Genomic DNA, 17,910 nt, shown 5'->3' on the forward strand with positions numbered 1-17,910 from the left:
GAACAGGTACAAAATGCCTATTTTTAGACAGGGTTTAGCAATTAAGACAACAATATAAAATACTGAAATTATAATCGCCTGACTGGCATTGAATATTTTGGGTCCAAAAACTAAATTTAATGTCACGTAAACAACCAATGGACTCCGATGCTGAACAAAAAGCAATTCTGAGTTAAATACCCAAAACCACAACATAGAAAAGGGGGTAGAGTCAGTAAATGTTACTATAATGCAAAGGTAGTTGTGAAATGAGTCCCTGTTATAAATGATTGTATTTATCATGTAATAAATAGCCTCAAATTTGTCTAAGTCCATTTAGTTTTAGCCTTATACAAGCAGAATGTCTTATTATTCAAGTTTTTCTCACTTTTCTTTTGTGATTAAGTTCTTCATTCCGCCTAGATGTTGGTTAGAAAATAAACTAAATCCAGATTCCTCCTTTCATATAATAGATGCCAGTGACTAAGTTCCTAATTCCACCTAGATGGTGGGTGGAAAATCAACCAAGTCCAAAATTATGCCTAAAGATGTATTTATAGCAGGAATTTGACAAAAGTCCATCTTACAGTTAGACGGACTCTAGATGGAGTCATCTTTGACTTCTCAAATTTTCCATGTCCGCCTTTGTATTGACCAGAATTTAACATTTTAGGCAGATTCCGCCTGGAGTCTGCTTAAGTTCCAGGTGGAATCCGCCTAATTATTTCATACGGATATTCAGCTTATGTGTAATACAGTACCAGTTCACTAAAACAAAACAACAACATCTAGGCGGAATGAAGAACTTAGTCATTTACATCAGTTAAATAAGGCATAATTAGGACTTGGCTTTTGTGTGTCTGTAAAGTTAAATGACTGAAAATATAGTGATACTTTGTGATTGTAATATCACTGACAGTTCAATAAAAATATCAATAAGATATAATAACATTTATTGTTTCTTGTACAATTTGAATGATTTTCAGCAGCATTTATATTTCCTGTTTCTGATAGCTGTAATTTTATTGTTTATTTTGGGCACTTTTTATAACTTCTTTCCACAGTTTTCCTTGTTAAATTTCTTTTTCAAATTTGTTGTTGTTGTATTGTTGTTTAATTCAATTGGATTTAACTGCCCTCAAACAAGTTTTCATCTTGTTTTCCGTTTTAAAACTTAATTTCGCTTTTCTCCTGACCTGAATTTCCTCGATATGGACCCATTTTTTAATATCGTCTCCGAAACTTTTTTAAATAATGCTCTATCTGGTCCCATTCCACAACGAGCTTTCAAATAAGTATTTGTTCCGTTTATTGTTTAACAGAGGATCGTTGTATAAAGCTTTCTGATTGGTCAAAATTTTGTAATTGCCCAATGAATCGTCACGTAACAGAAACTGATGGGAAAGAGCATGTATGCTAAACATGGCGATTCGAATTTTCGAGCGGGACGAGAGATTGAATAACCATTTGAAAAATGTGCGGCAATGAGAATACCCTGAACGCAAATTTGATGGGAACATAATTGGTCAGTCTGTATGAAAACTGAACGCCAGGACAAGCATTTTGCTTTTTGTGCCATAAAGAGCTTTACAGTAATGGCTAACATGCTAAATAGGACAAGGAATTGAATCAGGAATCAGGACGATTTCGAAGTTATACAACTCCAAACTGATTAACTTCAGAATTTAAGGACGGACAACGTGTAGATCACTGGTGGGAATTGTTGCCAGGTATCCATGTCTGTCAAAGATAGTCATATCTTTGCGGAATTTTCTTGGCTGAAAAGTAGAATCTACTTTCAGTCTCGTGAGGCATTATTGTGTATGTTATCAAAATATTCTTGGTGTGTTGGAATTCAGTGTAAAAGAAGAGTAATTATATCATGATAAACGTTTGTCACTGCTGCTTATGGAACAGGGACTAATTCGAGAGACCACAACAGCATCATAGTTTGTGCAATCAAAAATCCAGTCTACAGTACAAGTGACATAAGGCAGGCTCCTAGCTTTTCTTCTTCTTATAATCAAATTGTCACAAATAGATGCTTTTCTGTAATTTAACATTATTTTCACGGCTGAATTTGTCAATGCAGATTAATATTTTATATCTTATATATGTTTATGTGTTCACAGATGCCTGTGCATATGTTCCAGGCTTGATACTTTGATTTTTAAAACCACTTAATTATTTAGTGTCAGATACTTCATATCATGTTGTATATACTGTATATATTGTACATGACATATAGAAGGCCTCAAGGTAGATTAGTTCTGTAACTAATTGAATTACCTTCTCTAAATAAAGTCATTATTATTATTAGTAGTATAGGGGCCCCGAGTGGCCGAGTGGTCTAAAGCGCTCTCCGTTACGGATCACTGCCATCTCACCTCTGTCTGCGTAGGTTCGAGTCTCGGATTCGGCCAATGTGGGTATCTGAGAAAGCTTGCCAGTAGCTTCTCGAGGGTCGGTGGTTCTTTCCGTGGATTTCTCGGGTTCTTCCTCCACCATTAATACTGGCCGCCATGTATAGCCTATCGTGTGCTGAAAAATGGCGTTAAACCCTACAACAACAACAACAACAACATTATTATTATTATTAACTCCCATTTCTCTTCCCTTGGATGTCATATAATTGCAACATCAGTATAATTGTTTTCATGCACACTTAAATATCACCTTGGTTAATAAAATCCTGTTTAATTCATATCCATTATTTCTTTGAAACCTGCTGAAATGTCTGAAACACTAAAACCTTCAGTAAAATACTATATAATGATCAGAATGTTAGTGAAATCTTACAAAAGTTTTAGTCAATTTTTTTTTGTGAAACCTCACAAATATTTCAAAGAAATTTGAGTGAGACCTCGACATAATTTCAATGAAAGTTTTGGTCAAAATATGTGTGAAATCTCACCAAACTTTAAAGTGAAATGAAAAATACTTAAGTGATGCCATGTTGGATTAGATTTTGTATGCAAGAAAGAAAATGGCATTGCCCCTTAGGACAAGAAAAACCAAAATATTATTTGATAATGTCTGTCAAAATAAAATTTATGATCCATTTTAAATATTACTGTGAATATTTATCATTGATTCCCAATAATGTCTAAAAATCATTTGGCAGTTTAATAGAAATCTGAAATATTTTTTTTATGGTTTAGGCAGAAATTGTTTAAAAAACCCGTCTGAAATCCGCATTGACATTTTCATTATTGGATGGGGTTTCTGCAGGTATTTCCATCTAATTAGGCAGAAGTAAAGATTCCGCCTAGTAACAGTAATTTGTATATTTTGAGCTATATTCCACCCTGAATCTGCCTAAAAGTGATAATAAGGGAATCTAGGCTAAATAAGCGGAATAAACAGATTCCGCCTAGTAGACGGAATAACAAATTCCGCCTAGTAATAGACGGACTAATTTGCATATTTCGGGCTGTATTCCACCCTGAATCCGTCCTGAACCCACCTAAAATTTATAATAAGTTGAATCTAGGCTTTAAGTGAAATCCGCTTTAAAATTCCACCTGGAATCTGGTTAAAGTCAGAGCGGAAGTTTTCGTACAGGTACAGTGTCAATACTGCCATGACTATATTGCCTAAATTTGCTAAAATAACATGTTTTCCATGGTATAAAATCTATCCACTATTTCATTCGTTGTTATTAATAGGTGGCTTCACATTTTATTATGTTTTTAAGCAGGCATTTATACTTTTTTTTATCTATTCTACACTAGAGGTGCAAAGGTTATAATAAATTTATTTTTTCCGCCTACTAGGCGGTATTAGTTTATTCCGCCTACTAGGTGGAGTTTGTTTATTCCGTCTACTAGGCGGAATCTGTTTATTCCGCTTATTTAGCCTAGATTCCCCTTATTATCACTTTTAGGCAGATTCAGGGTGAAATATAGCTCGAAATATGCAAATTACTGTTACTAGGCGGAATCTTTACTTCTGCCTAATTAGATGGAAATACCTGCAGAAACCCCATCCAACAATGAAAATGTCAAGGCGGATTTCAGACGGGTTTTTTAAAGCTATTTCTACAATATACTTCAGATTTCTATTAAACTGCCTAATGATTTTTAGACATTATTGGGAATCAATGATAAATATTCACAGTAATATTTAAAATGGATCATAAATTTTATTTTGACAGACATTATCAAATAATATTTTGGTTTTTCTTGTCCTAAGGGGCAATGCCATTTTCTTTCTTGCATACAAAATCTAATCAAACATGGCATCACTTAAGTATTTTTCATTTCACTTTAAAGTTTGGTGAGATTTCACACATATTTTGACCAAAACTTTCATAGAAATTATGTTGAGGTCTCACTCAAATTTCTTTGAAATATTTGTAAGGTTTCACAAAAAAATTGACTAAAACTTTTGTAAGATTTTACTAAAATTTTTATCATTATATAGTATTTTACTGAAGTTTTTTTTAGTGTTTCAGACATTTCAGCAGGTTTCAATGAAATAATGGATATGAATTAAACATGACTTTATTAACCAAGGTGATATTTAAATTTGCATCAAAACAATTATACAGATGTTGTAATTATATGACATCCAAGGCTAAGAGAAATGGGAGTTAATAATAATAATAATGACTTTATTTAGAGAAGGTAATTCAATTAGTTACAGAACTAATCTACCTTGAGGCCTTCTATATGTCATGTACAACATATACAGTATATGCAACATGATATGAAGTATCTGACTCTATATAATTAAGTGGTTTTAAAAATCAAAGTATCAAACCTGGAACATATGCACAGGCATCTGTGAACACATAAACATATATAAAATATAAAATATTAATCTGCATTGAAAAATTCAGCCGTGAAAATAATGCAATATAACAGAAAAATATCCATTTGTGACAATTTGATTATGAGAAGAAGAAAAGCTAGGAGCCTGCCTTATGTCACTTGTACTGTAGACTGGATTTTTGATTGCACAAACTATGATGCTGTTGTGGTCTCTCGAATTAGTCCCTGTTCCATAAGCAGCCGTGACAAACGTTTATCATAATATAATTACTCTTCTTTTACACTGAATTCCAACACACCAAGAATATTTTGATAATATACACAATAATGCCTCACGAGACTGAAAGTAGATTCTACTTTTCAGCCAAGAAAATTCCGCAAAGATATGACTATCTTTGACAGACATGGATACCTGGCAACAATTCCCACCAGTGATCTACACGTTGTCCGTCCTTAAATTCTGAAGTTAATCAGTTTGGAGTTGTATAACTTCGAAATCATCCTGATTCCTGATTCAGTTCCTTGTCCTATTTAGCATGTTAGCCATTACTGTAAAGCTCTTTATGGCACAAAAAGCAAAATGCTTGTCCTGGCGTTCAGTTTTCATACAGACTGACCAATTATGTTCCCATCAAATTTGCGTTCAGGGTATTCTCATTGCCGCACATTTTTCAAATGGTTATTCAATCTCTCGTCCCGCTCGAAAATTCGAATCGCCATGTTTAGCACACATGCTCTTTCCCATCAGTTTCTGTTACGTGACGATTCATTGGGCAATTACAAAATTTTGACCAATCAGAAAGCTTTATACAACGATCCTCTGTTAAACAATAAACGGAACAAATACTTATTTGAAAGCTCGTTGTGGAATGGGACCAGATAGAGCATTATTTAAAAAAGTTTCGGAGACGATATTAAAAAATGGGTCCATATCGAGGAAATTCAGGTCAGGAGAAAAGCGAAATTATGTTTTAAAACGGAAAACAAGATGAAAACTTGTTTGAGGGCAGTTAAATCCAATTGAAGTTAAACAAAAATACAACAATAACAAATTCGAAAAGAAATTTAACAAGGAAAACTGTGGAAAGAAGTTATAAAAAGTGCCCAAAATAAACAATAAAATTACAGCTATCAGAAACAGGAAATATAAATGCTGCTGAAAATCATTCAAATTGTACAAGAAACAATAAATGTTATTATATCTTATTGATATTTTTATTGAACTGTCAGTGATATTACAATCACAAAGTATCACTATATTTTCAGTCATTCAACTTTACAGACACACAAAAGCCAAGTCCTAATTATGCCTTATTTAACTGATGTAAATGACTAAGTTCTTCATTCCACCTAGATGTTGGTTAGAAAATAAACTAAGTCCAGATTCCTCCTTTCATATAATAGATGCCAGTTACTAAGTTCCTAATTCCACCTAGATGGTGGGTGGAAAATTAACCAAGTCCAAAATTATGCCTAAAGATGTATTTATAGCAGGAATTTGAAAAAAGTCCATCTTAGAGTTAGACGGACTCTAGATGGACTCATCTTTAACTTCTCAAATTTTCCATGTCCGCCTTTGTGTTAACCAGATTTTTAACATTTTAGGCAGATTCCGTCTGGAGTGTGCTTACGTTCCAGGTGGAATCCACCTAATTATTTTGTACGGGTCAGTGGTTAGCATGCCAAACTCACAACTGAAAGTATACGGGTTTGAATTCTACCATCTGACCAGGCTAGATCAGCTACCATTGTGTGTCTTTGAGCAGGACACTTTACTCCAATTACCTCGGCACTAAATAATCTACTTGTGTAAGTGTGCCATATAGCACCAGTCAAATAAACAATGAACTCATTTCTATATTTCATCATGAGCCCAAAAGTATTCAGAGTGCTGCGCTTTTAGCTGAAGGAACTCTAGGGAAAGAAGGATTTGAACTGAACACATGTTACAGAGTCACCCAGAAACCACTTGTCAGGTCCGTTATGTCATCAAGGCAAATCCTCCCCATTCAACATCAAAGGATTGTAGCCTTCCCCCTACCAGGATCTGGGAAAAGGTGGCATGAAAGAAGCGATGTCATTTGAGATAGTGAAGGTCTTATGGAGAGATACACAGGCTAAAATAATCTCCCATGCTTTGCAGGCTAAAATAATTGCCCATGCTTTGCGTGTTTTCCACTTTAGCCTGGGTGAACAGTGCAAATTTAGTGGCACTGCTTCCCAGTGGCCCATCCTCTAGAGTCATTCTTTGAGATATTTTGTTGATTGCCTTGCTGTAACTGAGAATGAGGGATAGAAAAAGACACCATTGGTAACTTGCTTGCAAATTCCATTTGCCTGATCACCAAAGAGGAGATTAGATGATTGTGACGGTTGCACGCATTGGGGTGGGGTTCTTCCAATATATTTTAATTAAATTATGATGAAAGTTCCACCCGGGCTCGTGGGTTAGAAAGTTAAATTGGTGACGAGGTAGATTTACAGCTCTGAGCCCCCAGTCAGCAATGCCGACGGCTAAATTATAGGGAACACGAAGATGAAATTCAATTAATAACAATTTAATAAATTCGATAATTTAAAACGATAAACTCTCAATCAACCGTCTTTCCCTCGACCAAGTGACATCCTAATTCATCCCGTGATTTACAGTGTGAGTTCGATTTTCCCCCGTCCTTGCGTCTACTCATCTCTTTCTTTCCCGCTAATTCCTTCCTTCCTTCCGTTCCTCCAACACCTCCTTCGACTCCGTTTCCCTCTCGACTATCTCCTCCTCCAATTTCGCTCCCCTTTTCCTCCTAGACTTCAACTTCTCCTGACTTCTCTCCTTTCTTCTCCTTTCCTCCGTCTCGCTATCTGAGACTACGGGACCAAACTGTAACTGGTGTGTCCCTCAAAGCTTCCTTATTTGAAGCTGTCTGTACTTAGAATTTCCTGTTCTAAGATATTCCCGCCAATAACGAATAGATGTTCGGAGTTATTCTGTCCTCCTCTGGGCAATCTCTCTAGCGAACTAATTCTTGCCAGAAGACACGGAGATTTCATTCTAGCCAAATCAGTGTCTCTCCCCTATCCCGATTCTGATTGGGTGGCGCTGTGACTCTGTCCAATCGTCTTAGCGGCCAGTTCAACCTGGCTGGCTGTCTGCAGGGAAAAGAAGTTAAGACACTCCCACTTCTTCGGGCAACTTCTTTTGATCTGGACAAACGTTTCCACTTCTAGGTGATAATTGACTATCTAGCGGCATCGCAGCTCCTAGGTCTGGCTCTCCACTTTTAGCCACGGCAATCTTACGTAAGGGATTAGTGCTAGCCTGCGGCAATGTTTAACATCAAACAATGGCTTGTCAGAATTACTTTGATTATGCATGTTTCAAACTGGGGCTACTCTGGGTCGGGGTAAACGTGACAATGATTAATATAGTGGCCTATGCTGGGTCTTAAAGATATGTGGAGGTAGAGCACATTGCATTCACCAGTTGTTAGCTCATATTTGTTGTTAAAGTCATGCCCATATTATATAGGGTCTCGGTTTAAGAAAAAGACCATTCTAGAAACAGGCTTCCATGCATTTCCACTGAGACTTACCATATGAATCATGGAACTGTAATTCATTTCTCTGGTGGACAATACTGTATGATCAATTGTGGTGATGGCCCATTACGATCCAAGTTATAAGGTCAAATCTGGTCATGAAGGAATGGAGACATTTTGTTAGCTTGATGTTGTCCAGTTCTTGAGGTTGGGCTTGGTTACAGAATATTGATCCATGTAGCCAGTCTGTAAGTTTCATGTGCGAGATGATAACTTCAGCTGTTTATGCACTCTATCTCACTCCCAAGTAAATAATAAGGCTTTGAACCTTTGTATGCAAAGTAATGATGTGTTTTGTCCCTCAAGCTGCTTCTGCTCCTTCCCATTTAATACCACTTGAATCGAGGGTGAAAAACTCTAGTATTTGCACTCGTGGCTTCGCCACTTGTGAAAATACTGAGTTTTTCATCCACTCGATGAAATAAATCCGTTATTCACTTGTTTCAAGCAAATATCCTCTGTTTTCATTTTTTTCATGACAAAATAATTAAATCAAGTATATATTATTTTTACAAGAAACAGTTGTATTTGTCACAGATTAATTTTGAATATTACAAATATAACTATATTTGCGATCCTTTAATCACATGTTCAACATATGTCATGTATACCTGAGTGGTGGCCAAATGAGATGTTGTGAAAGATATTCAGGTTAAATCAAAGTTTAGGAATATTTCGGATTTAAAAGTAATCATTTCTTAAGTACTTTTCATCTGTAAGACAGAGTTTTAAGGAGAGCAGCTGCTTTCTGTATGAATTTTATGTAATTTCTCAAATCCACTAAATAATTTCTCATTTGTTGATTGAGTGTGTTTTATATTAACTAGCCTTCTCTGATAAATATCATACCCTTGAGTTCATATCCCACTCAAGTTTCCCTTCCTATTATATCACTAGTGTAGATAGTATTGTTAAGGCTTCAGTGTTAACAGTTTCTATTTTTATCAACAAGCTCTGCTCTCTAATGTCAGAAAAATAATTTTCACAGGGTGTCAGCTAGAGTGTCATCTAGAGTGTAAGCTTAATCATCCCACTTCTGTTACATTTTGAGATTACAAATTAAATAAAAAAAGATCATTAACATAGCCAATTCATCTATTATAAGATGCTGACCATTGAATTTTCAGAGGATGGGGAAGGGCCTGCAATTTTCTTTCATCCTGAAATATTTTATTTTATTTTGTCAAGGGATTTTTTTCAAATAATATAATGGAAATAAAATTGTTATTTCGCTGTAAATCACAGTATATAGCTGTATTTTCAGAAATACCAAGTTATACTCCGAGGTACAATATTTTTTGTGGTACTCAGCAAGGAGTTATAACGACTTTGTAAAAATGTAATGGCACTTACCAGTAAATATTATGACTTACATGATCGTATGTATACCACATGTCAATGCTGGGTACTCCAGCTCTTTGGTAAAAAGTAGCCATATCACTTCCTGAACCAAGGGAATAATAAATGCTGCAATAATAAAATGATAATAATAATAATAATAGAAGCAACAGCAGCAGCACTACTATTAAGAGGAGGTCCATTACTATAAAGTCATCCAATACATCCCTGTCTCTCCTACAATGCAGGTATGTTCATGGAACACACTGAATCGCTCATTGTTTTATTTTATAACTCAGCTACTGAATTTATATAACTGTTTCTTTCCTCAAGAGATCTTATTAAAATGTGATTTCACGAAATTATTTAATCAATTAGTGTGGTCTGATGATCTCTAGGAATGCACTGCTTGAACTACGCTGAATATAATATTCTCTAACATATATGTGCCACTTCTATGCTTCCAACGAACAGTATTTATTACACTTTGGCAGTAATACATTGAAGTAGTAATTATAGAAGTAGTAATGTAACATAAAGTTATTAACAGTATCATTAGAAAAATATATAGCAGCTGCAGCAGCAGAAGAAAATGTAGATGGCAGTGAGGAAGGAGGAGAGTTATTTTTGGGAAGTTTCCTGTTAGAGTTATTTTTGGAAAGTTTCCTGTTTACTCATTAAAAACATTAAAGCTACTAACATTAAAGCTACTAAGGAACAAAATTAAACTTTGACAGAAGATGAATGTTTATGGTGTATCAAATTATTTACAAATATGCACTCAAGTTTGAAACAAGCGTTTAAATTACAATGAAATTTCAAAAAGGTAATTTTACCTTGGTTCCCCTGTGGAGCCTGGATTTGTCTTGTTCCATATGTCATACAAGGTCTTATAGGGTGATGCGGGATCAGGACTGGGAACCTTTAAGGGAAATATACTTTTTAAAAATACAGTCTGACTTAAAAACTCGGGTCTGGGTCCAAAAGTTTTGTCAATGCTTTTGATTGTTTGGAGTTTTCTGAGATTGCATGCAGTTCAAACTAATGCCAAGCATTCCAGTGATTCCAAGCACAGTATTGATTTATCTGAGTATTCAAATGTTTCCTTGTACCGTTGTGATTCTGTGTATTTCAGTAGTGATGGTTATTTAACTCATTAAGCCCTGGCGCTGCATTTGCATGGCAGGAGGTAGAAGCCTACTGCCAAGCTCTGTAGGGTCAAAGTAATGTACGATACACTAAAGTTGGTGGTATTGTAGAAAGGTAGACAGATGTAGCTCTACAATGATACCAATAATCTGGATGTTCTAGTTGCACTACAAAATACAGAGGGAAAAACCTAATTTTTTGGACCCATTTTTTTTCATCCAAAATTCGCTCATGGTCGGAATCTGATTTTGTGTCCGGATTTTAGACTTTTTGGCCTCAGATATAAGGCAGACCAGTCTGAACTGCACACAGACAGGTGAACCTTTGCAAAAAGTAGGATAAGGTGGGCATTTGGAATAAAGAGTGGTCTCGATATGAAAATGATGTGTCCATTAAGCAAAAAAAAAAAAAAAGAACACAACTGCGTGAGCAAAATAACCATGAAAAACAATGTCTCTAACACAACTATGCATTAGGCTAATGGAAAATCTCTTGAAAGTCGATGTATTAGGATGTATTGAAAAATAGCCCCCAAAATGTGTTTCCTACTCTACTATTTCACGCAAAAACAACAAAAACCTCCAGGGGTTAATGAGTTAAGTATTGCTGAGTATTAAATTATTTAAGCATTTGAATGATCCTCAGTATTAGATTATTTAAGCATCCTGAGTAATCCTGAAGATTAGATTATTTAATCATTTTAGTGATATGAGTATTAGATTATTTAAGCATTTGAGTAATCTGGGTATAAGATTATTTAAGCATTTGTGTGATATGAGTATTAGATTATTTAAGCATGTGAGTAATCTGGATATAAGATTATTTAAGCATTTGTGTGATATGAGTATTAGATTATTTAAGCATGTGAGTGATCTGGATATAAGATTATTTAAGCATTTGTGTGATATGAGTATTAGATTATTTAAGCATGTGAGTAATCTGGATATAAGATTATTTAAGCATTTGTGTGATATGAGTATTAGATTATTTAAGCATGTGAGTAATCTGGGTATGAGATTATTTAAGCATTTGAGTGATCCTGTGTATTCAGGTGATTGGTGTATGAGTTGTCATGATTTACTTCACATATAGTCCACTTGAAAGGTTAATAAATAAAGTACCTAAGCATACAAAAAGCACACATTCTAATGTGAAATACTGGAGAAATTTAATAATAATAAAAAAATAAACAGAAGAAAAAAATTGAAATTGGATGATACAACTTGATCAGAATGGTAAAATATGCAAACATATATTTGTATTGCTTAGCTAATGTGTAGTACTTTCCAAACATTTTCTAGTTTAGTCTTAAATTTCATAATCCTTAAGTTTTACAAAATTGTCACTTTTGAAGTCATTGCAACATCATAATATTCTCTGTGGCATAGTGCACAGAATCATAATATCAAAAATCATAAACAAACTTTTATTTGAAAGTTTTTTAGAAATGGAGTAGAGCAGATCTGAGCATCCTATTTTAAGATTACACTGGTAACCTACATAGCATGAGGATGGTGCTACCTTAAACATTGTCTGCTTCACCATAATCCTGGTAAGCATAATGCAACTGACAGGGATACCATCTTAACTGTCAAATATCTAGCAAGAAAACACAAGTGACACAACTCACCATCAGTGCCTGGAATGCGTGCACACATATTGATAACACATCAGCAGAAAGAATACCTCTAGCTGATAGAGAACTCACCAAATTCAAGATCCAGAAAACAACTGAATGACACTAACCTAGCTGTCAGGTAGGACAATTCACCAAAGTAGAATCTGGCAAGACCTTCTTTGCTGATGAAGCATCCCTAAGTGGTGTCTCCTGACCAGTGTGCCACAAACAGTTCACAGCAAAAATTGGCCTGACCATCCTCTCTAGCAGAAATCAGAACCAGATAATGATGCCATGGTCATTTTCAGATTCAAATGATGCAAAACATGTGGCATTTGATTTTGTAAACGTAATCTGGCCACACATGAAAAATAATCAGCAGATGTGGCAGAATAAAAAAAGCACTAGATGTTGCATATTAAATACAACGAAGACTTGTTTTATTGTCTGTAGTCATCTACTTAGGAGTAATGTTATGCAAATCCAGCAATACCTTTACTGTCACCATGCTTAACTCAGGATCTGATAGAAAGCCATTGTTTTCATTATCACTTTTTCGTAACGGAAGGAGTAAACATAAGCACCACTGATATGAATAAAGAAACAGTAAGTATGTTTTCAGAAAAACCTATACAAATGAACTGGATTTTAATTGGACTTTACATTTCTGGTTGATTTTATTCTCTCTTGCACTAATTCACACAGTGCATCATGTATCACAATGACCAAATTATTTCTGACAAGTTAACCTATTACTGCATCCAAAGTTTGGTGGCTATCCCATGTCAAAAGTTTGATTGCACTGCTGCATCAAATTTCAATGAGTGTACATAGCCTCTGTTTTTGATGTACAAAAAGTGCCTTACATTCACAGATGCCACAAGGTGTATTATGTGTCACAGTGTCCTCCAAGTTTCCAACAGGGATCTTAATGTCTCACTTCAATGACTATACTGTATTGGGTGTCATTGACTTCATGGCTTCATTTATTTTTATGTTCAACAGTGAGCTTCTTAAGTCCATAAATGTGTTAGAATTATATTTAAGAATGTTTACTCACAATTTTTGCAGCTTGATACAGTGGGTCCTGAAGAAGTGGACTTGTACCAGCTACCAGATAATCTATGTAGTCTGCAGCATAGTCCATATTTATGTAGGCTACAGCTCTCTCGTACAACACCTTCATGTATTCCTATTTAACGAAGAATTGTCAAATTTTATTATGCTGTACTCACAGAAGTAACATCCAACTCTACTCATCCACATTTTCTTTGCCTTTCTTTTTTCTGTCATATTTTAAGCATAGATAATATTTGTAAATACACATTATAATCATGCTAATATTAAGTACAGCACTGCTTGTTAAGTGATCTTTTATAATAAAGTTTACATCAATATATCAATATCACGTCGATCAGATGGCCACATCTCTGCTTCAAGGTTGTCTGCAAGTGCAACATGAAAGCCCTTGACACTGATGTCAACACCTGGAAAGAACTTGCTCTAGACAGGTCCAGTTGGTGACATGCTCTGATTACTGGTCTGAAAGCCGGCATGGACAAGGGTATAATTAGTGGTTTTGAGAGAAAGACAGATAGAAAGAGAGACAGAAAATTTGATGTAACACACAACTAATGCACATGGACATTAAAAACATGCATCAGAGAAAGAAAAAAAAAACAAAGGAAAACTCTCCCTCTTTCTCATGTACATGAATACAGATAGGACATTCTGAAGACATTAAAACAGACATTGAAACCTCATCCAGTGGCCCAAACACATGTACTATAAAGACTAAGAAAAAATGGGCAGTAATCCCAAAAACATTTCTAGATGTGTGATTTTTAAGGTTGATATGAACAACTACACACAGAGTCAAAATACAGTTGTTTTTTTTCTATCCAGAACTGCAGTATTACCTTCCTATCCTGCCAAATGTAAAATAAGTAGCAGTACAGAGAATTCTAATGCTTGTTTTAATTATTAGATGACAAAGTCAAGTATTTATGATTCCATAAGATTTTACAAGCAAGCTCTTTATACAACAATGTGTTGCATTTGTGAGTTTGTCTTTGGACATAAGGCTGTACTGGTGAATTTACTGTTCAGTATGACATCATATCAGTGAATTGATCGTTGAGTGAAATGTCACTTGATATATTGTCATCAACCCAGATGAAGCGCCTCATGCATGGCTTCTTGTGTATAAAGAAGGAATTTTAATACAGGGTTTTGAGAAACAAAATTCATGAACTTTCACTGACCATTTTTACAAATTTCGTGACCTACCAACATGAAGAACTTATGACTTGTGTACATTACAAGTCAACAGAAAGCATAGTAATTAGCAAAGGTGAACATACCTCTGTGTAATCCAAGTGAAAGTCACTTCATGGTAGTAATTTTACCTTAGGAGAGTAATCATCAAAATTTATTTAAACGTCATATTCAAAGGACTGTTGGCACATCATCATGCTGCTGGCCATCACAAGCACATCAACACTTTCAGCATTGGATGTAATTTGGAATATCACTGAAGTTTATTCAGAACTTTATTCATATGGACTTGTATTATAAATTCCAGGTTTAGATGGGATTTTATTTCCAATACCTGAAGTTATTTTTATATTATCACTTTGTATTCTAGAGAAATGAACTTCTTTTGATGATGTTTACAGAGCATGTTGGTTTTCATGCTTTTCTGTTACTTTGTTTAAAACCTAGAGTTGTAATACATGAAACGACCACCTAAAATTTCACAAACCTTCACAGCCTTTCATTGTCTGTATGAACCCTGTCATATATGAAGAATACTGATGGAATTTTGCATGATAAAATAAATTATTTGTACCCATATGGAGGGTAGATATATGGTGCCTAAGATTTTCTTTGTCCATTCATGTTTGGAGAGGGAGAACCACAAAAACCCTGAGTAGAATGTATAGCCTGACTATCTATCAAGGCCTGTATAGTTCATTTTTAAATAAAAGACATCTTGCACTGAACAGAACAGGTACTGACAGAAAATGTTCCAAATGGCACAAACAGTAGGGAGCAGGCAGGCAGACAAAGATACATAAAAACCATCCAATAACTGACCTCAACCCATTCTGTTGATCCGATCAAACCAACCTCCTCTCCACCCCAAGTACAGAAAACAATTGTTCTCCGAGGTCGAATATCTGCAGCAGTTTAAAAATACATTTAAATAAAACCACAAATAAAATAAAGTTAGATGAATAAAGACATGGCTGAATTTTCATGCTAAATTAATTTTAATTAAACAAAAGTCCCTCAAAGGAATTTCCAAAAATCCAAGATAATTTTCTTCTGTCAATTTGTTATATTTAAATGCCAAGAACCGAAACTGTTAACTGATATTCTTGAGAAACTCCAACATAATAAATTCAGCAACAAAATACTTTCTTACTTGTCTGATTGAACAGGTTTCAAGTAAACCTCCAAGTACAGAACAAAATTCTTTATCATGACCTCTGATGTTGAACCCGATATCATGGATAGAAGATCACTGAACTTGTCCAAGACAATGTCAAGATAGAGAATCACTGAACTTGTCAAGGACACTGTCAAGATAGAGAATCACTGAATTTGTCCAAGACAATGTCAAGATAGAGAATCACTGAACTTGTCCAAGACAATGTCAAGATAGAGAATCATTGACCTTGTCCAAGACAATGTCAGGATAGAGAATCACTGAACTTGTCCAAGACAATGTCAGGATAGAGAATCACTGAACTTGTCCAAGACAATGTCAGGATAGAGAATCACTGAACTTGTCCAAGACAATGTCAAGATAGAGAATCACTGACCTTGTCAAGGACACTGTCAAGATAGAGAATCACTGAAATTGTTCAAGGACACTGCAAAGAAATATCCACATACTACATTTGGTTAAATGATTCTGTTTTGGACCAACTAGACATCATAATAAGTCTTTAAGTATTAACTCCTTGTCAGTAAAACCATCAATTTAGGAGGAAAAGTCTTGAAAAGATTCTGAAGATGGCCAACACAGCAGCCAAATTCGACATCATATAAGCATAACTTCCATGTAGGACCAACTAGACATCATAATGAGTCTTTAGTGCAACCCATATTAAAATACCATCCATAAAGGAGTAGACCTAATAAGGTTTTCAAGATGACCACTATGGTGGCCATATCGGTGTCAGATGGGCACCATAATAATTTAAGACCTACAAGACATAACATCCTTAAGTGAAAAGCCAGCTTTGATACAATATTTCATTCATTAATAAAGATAGCAAGATTTTCAAGAAGATGGCCATACAGGATGTCAATTTGGAACAATTTTCATTTAGAATGTAAGTCATTTGGTGAAAACTCCATTGTCAGTATGACAATCCATTTAAAAAAGCAGCCAATACTTTCAAGATGGCCACCACACCAGTTATATTCGATGTCACACTGACTCCCATTTTCACTTATGATCAATTAGATCTTTTAAGAAGTTCTTTAGTGCAGATCCTATGTCAACATGACAAACAATTAAGCAGAAGTTGTGATAACAAAATTTCCAAGATGGCTATGAACTGGAACCAGCTAGACCTTATTAGAAATCTCCTTTTATGACAACACCATGTTGAAATAGTTTTCCATTGAGGACAAGATGATCACCATAGTAACCATGAAGACTGTAAAGAATACCACCATAGTAACCATATTGGTTGCCATATTAGCACAATTTTAATTCAGGACCAAATAGATATTATACAAATTCTTTTAGTGAAGATCCACGTGACTGTCAATACAACTATCCATTAAGAAACAGAAGTGATAGTAATATTTCAAGATGGCCGTAATGTCAAACTGCTACCATTTTCATTTAGGACCAACTAGACCATGCTCAGTCTTATAGTGCAAACTCCACGTTGATAGGAAGCCATTATGGAGGTGTAGCAATAATGCTTTTCACCATACTGGCCAGAATGGACATCAGATTGGTACCAGGATTTTTTTACAACAAACTAGAATGTATTTTAGGAAAAACCTCATATTGATTTGACCTTCTATTTGGGAAGAGTGCCTTTCAGAATATTTTCAAGATGGCCATCATGATGGCTATAAGCAAATATGTCAGTTATATAATTATATCTGACACCATGGGAATACAGGCAGATATGTCAATTATATAATTATATCTGACACCATGGGAATACAGGCAGATATGTCAATTATATAATTATATCTGACACCATGGGAATACAGGCATATATGTCAATGATATAATTATATCTTACACCATGGGAATACAGGCAGATGTGTCAATCATTTGACACCATGGGAGTACAGGAGGATGCATAAATACTATATTTGATACCATGGGCTTGAAAGTTCTCATTTGCATGGATTTTGTGTAGCTCATAATAATAACTGTATACATAATCAGTGTGTTGTTTATGCTCATTATATATATATA

At 35.0% G+C, this 17,910-nt stretch overlaps 1 protein-coding gene across 4 annotated transcripts in view; it reads right to left on the minus strand.

Moving 5' to 3' along the window:
• The window catches only part of LOC149789193 (N-acetylated-alpha-linked acidic dipeptidase 2-like), a 101,199-nt gene that overhangs the window by 21,594 nt on the left and 61,695 nt on the right, over window positions 1-17,910 (minus strand). For all 4 annotated transcript variants that reach the window (XM_089975340.1, XM_089975342.1, XM_089975343.1 and 1 more), the window contains 4 exons: window positions 15,549-15,631; window positions 13,510-13,641; window positions 10,519-10,604; window positions 9,718-9,811 (listed from right to left, as the gene is read on the minus strand). In XM_089975340.1, the coding sequence (XP_089831466.1) occupies window positions 9,718-9,811; window positions 10,519-10,604; window positions 13,510-13,641; window positions 15,549-15,631 (395 nt within the window). The remainder of the gene's footprint in view (window positions 1-9,717; window positions 9,812-10,518; window positions 10,605-13,509; window positions 13,642-15,548; window positions 15,632-17,910) is intronic.

Source organism: Sinohyriopsis cumingii, chromosome 11, assembly GCF_028554795.1.
Source record: "Sinohyriopsis cumingii isolate HCF-2022 chromosome 11, ASM2855479v2, whole genome shotgun sequence".
In the NCBI taxonomy this organism is placed as follows: Eukaryota; Metazoa; Mollusca; class Bivalvia; order Unionida; family Unionidae; genus Sinohyriopsis; species Sinohyriopsis cumingii.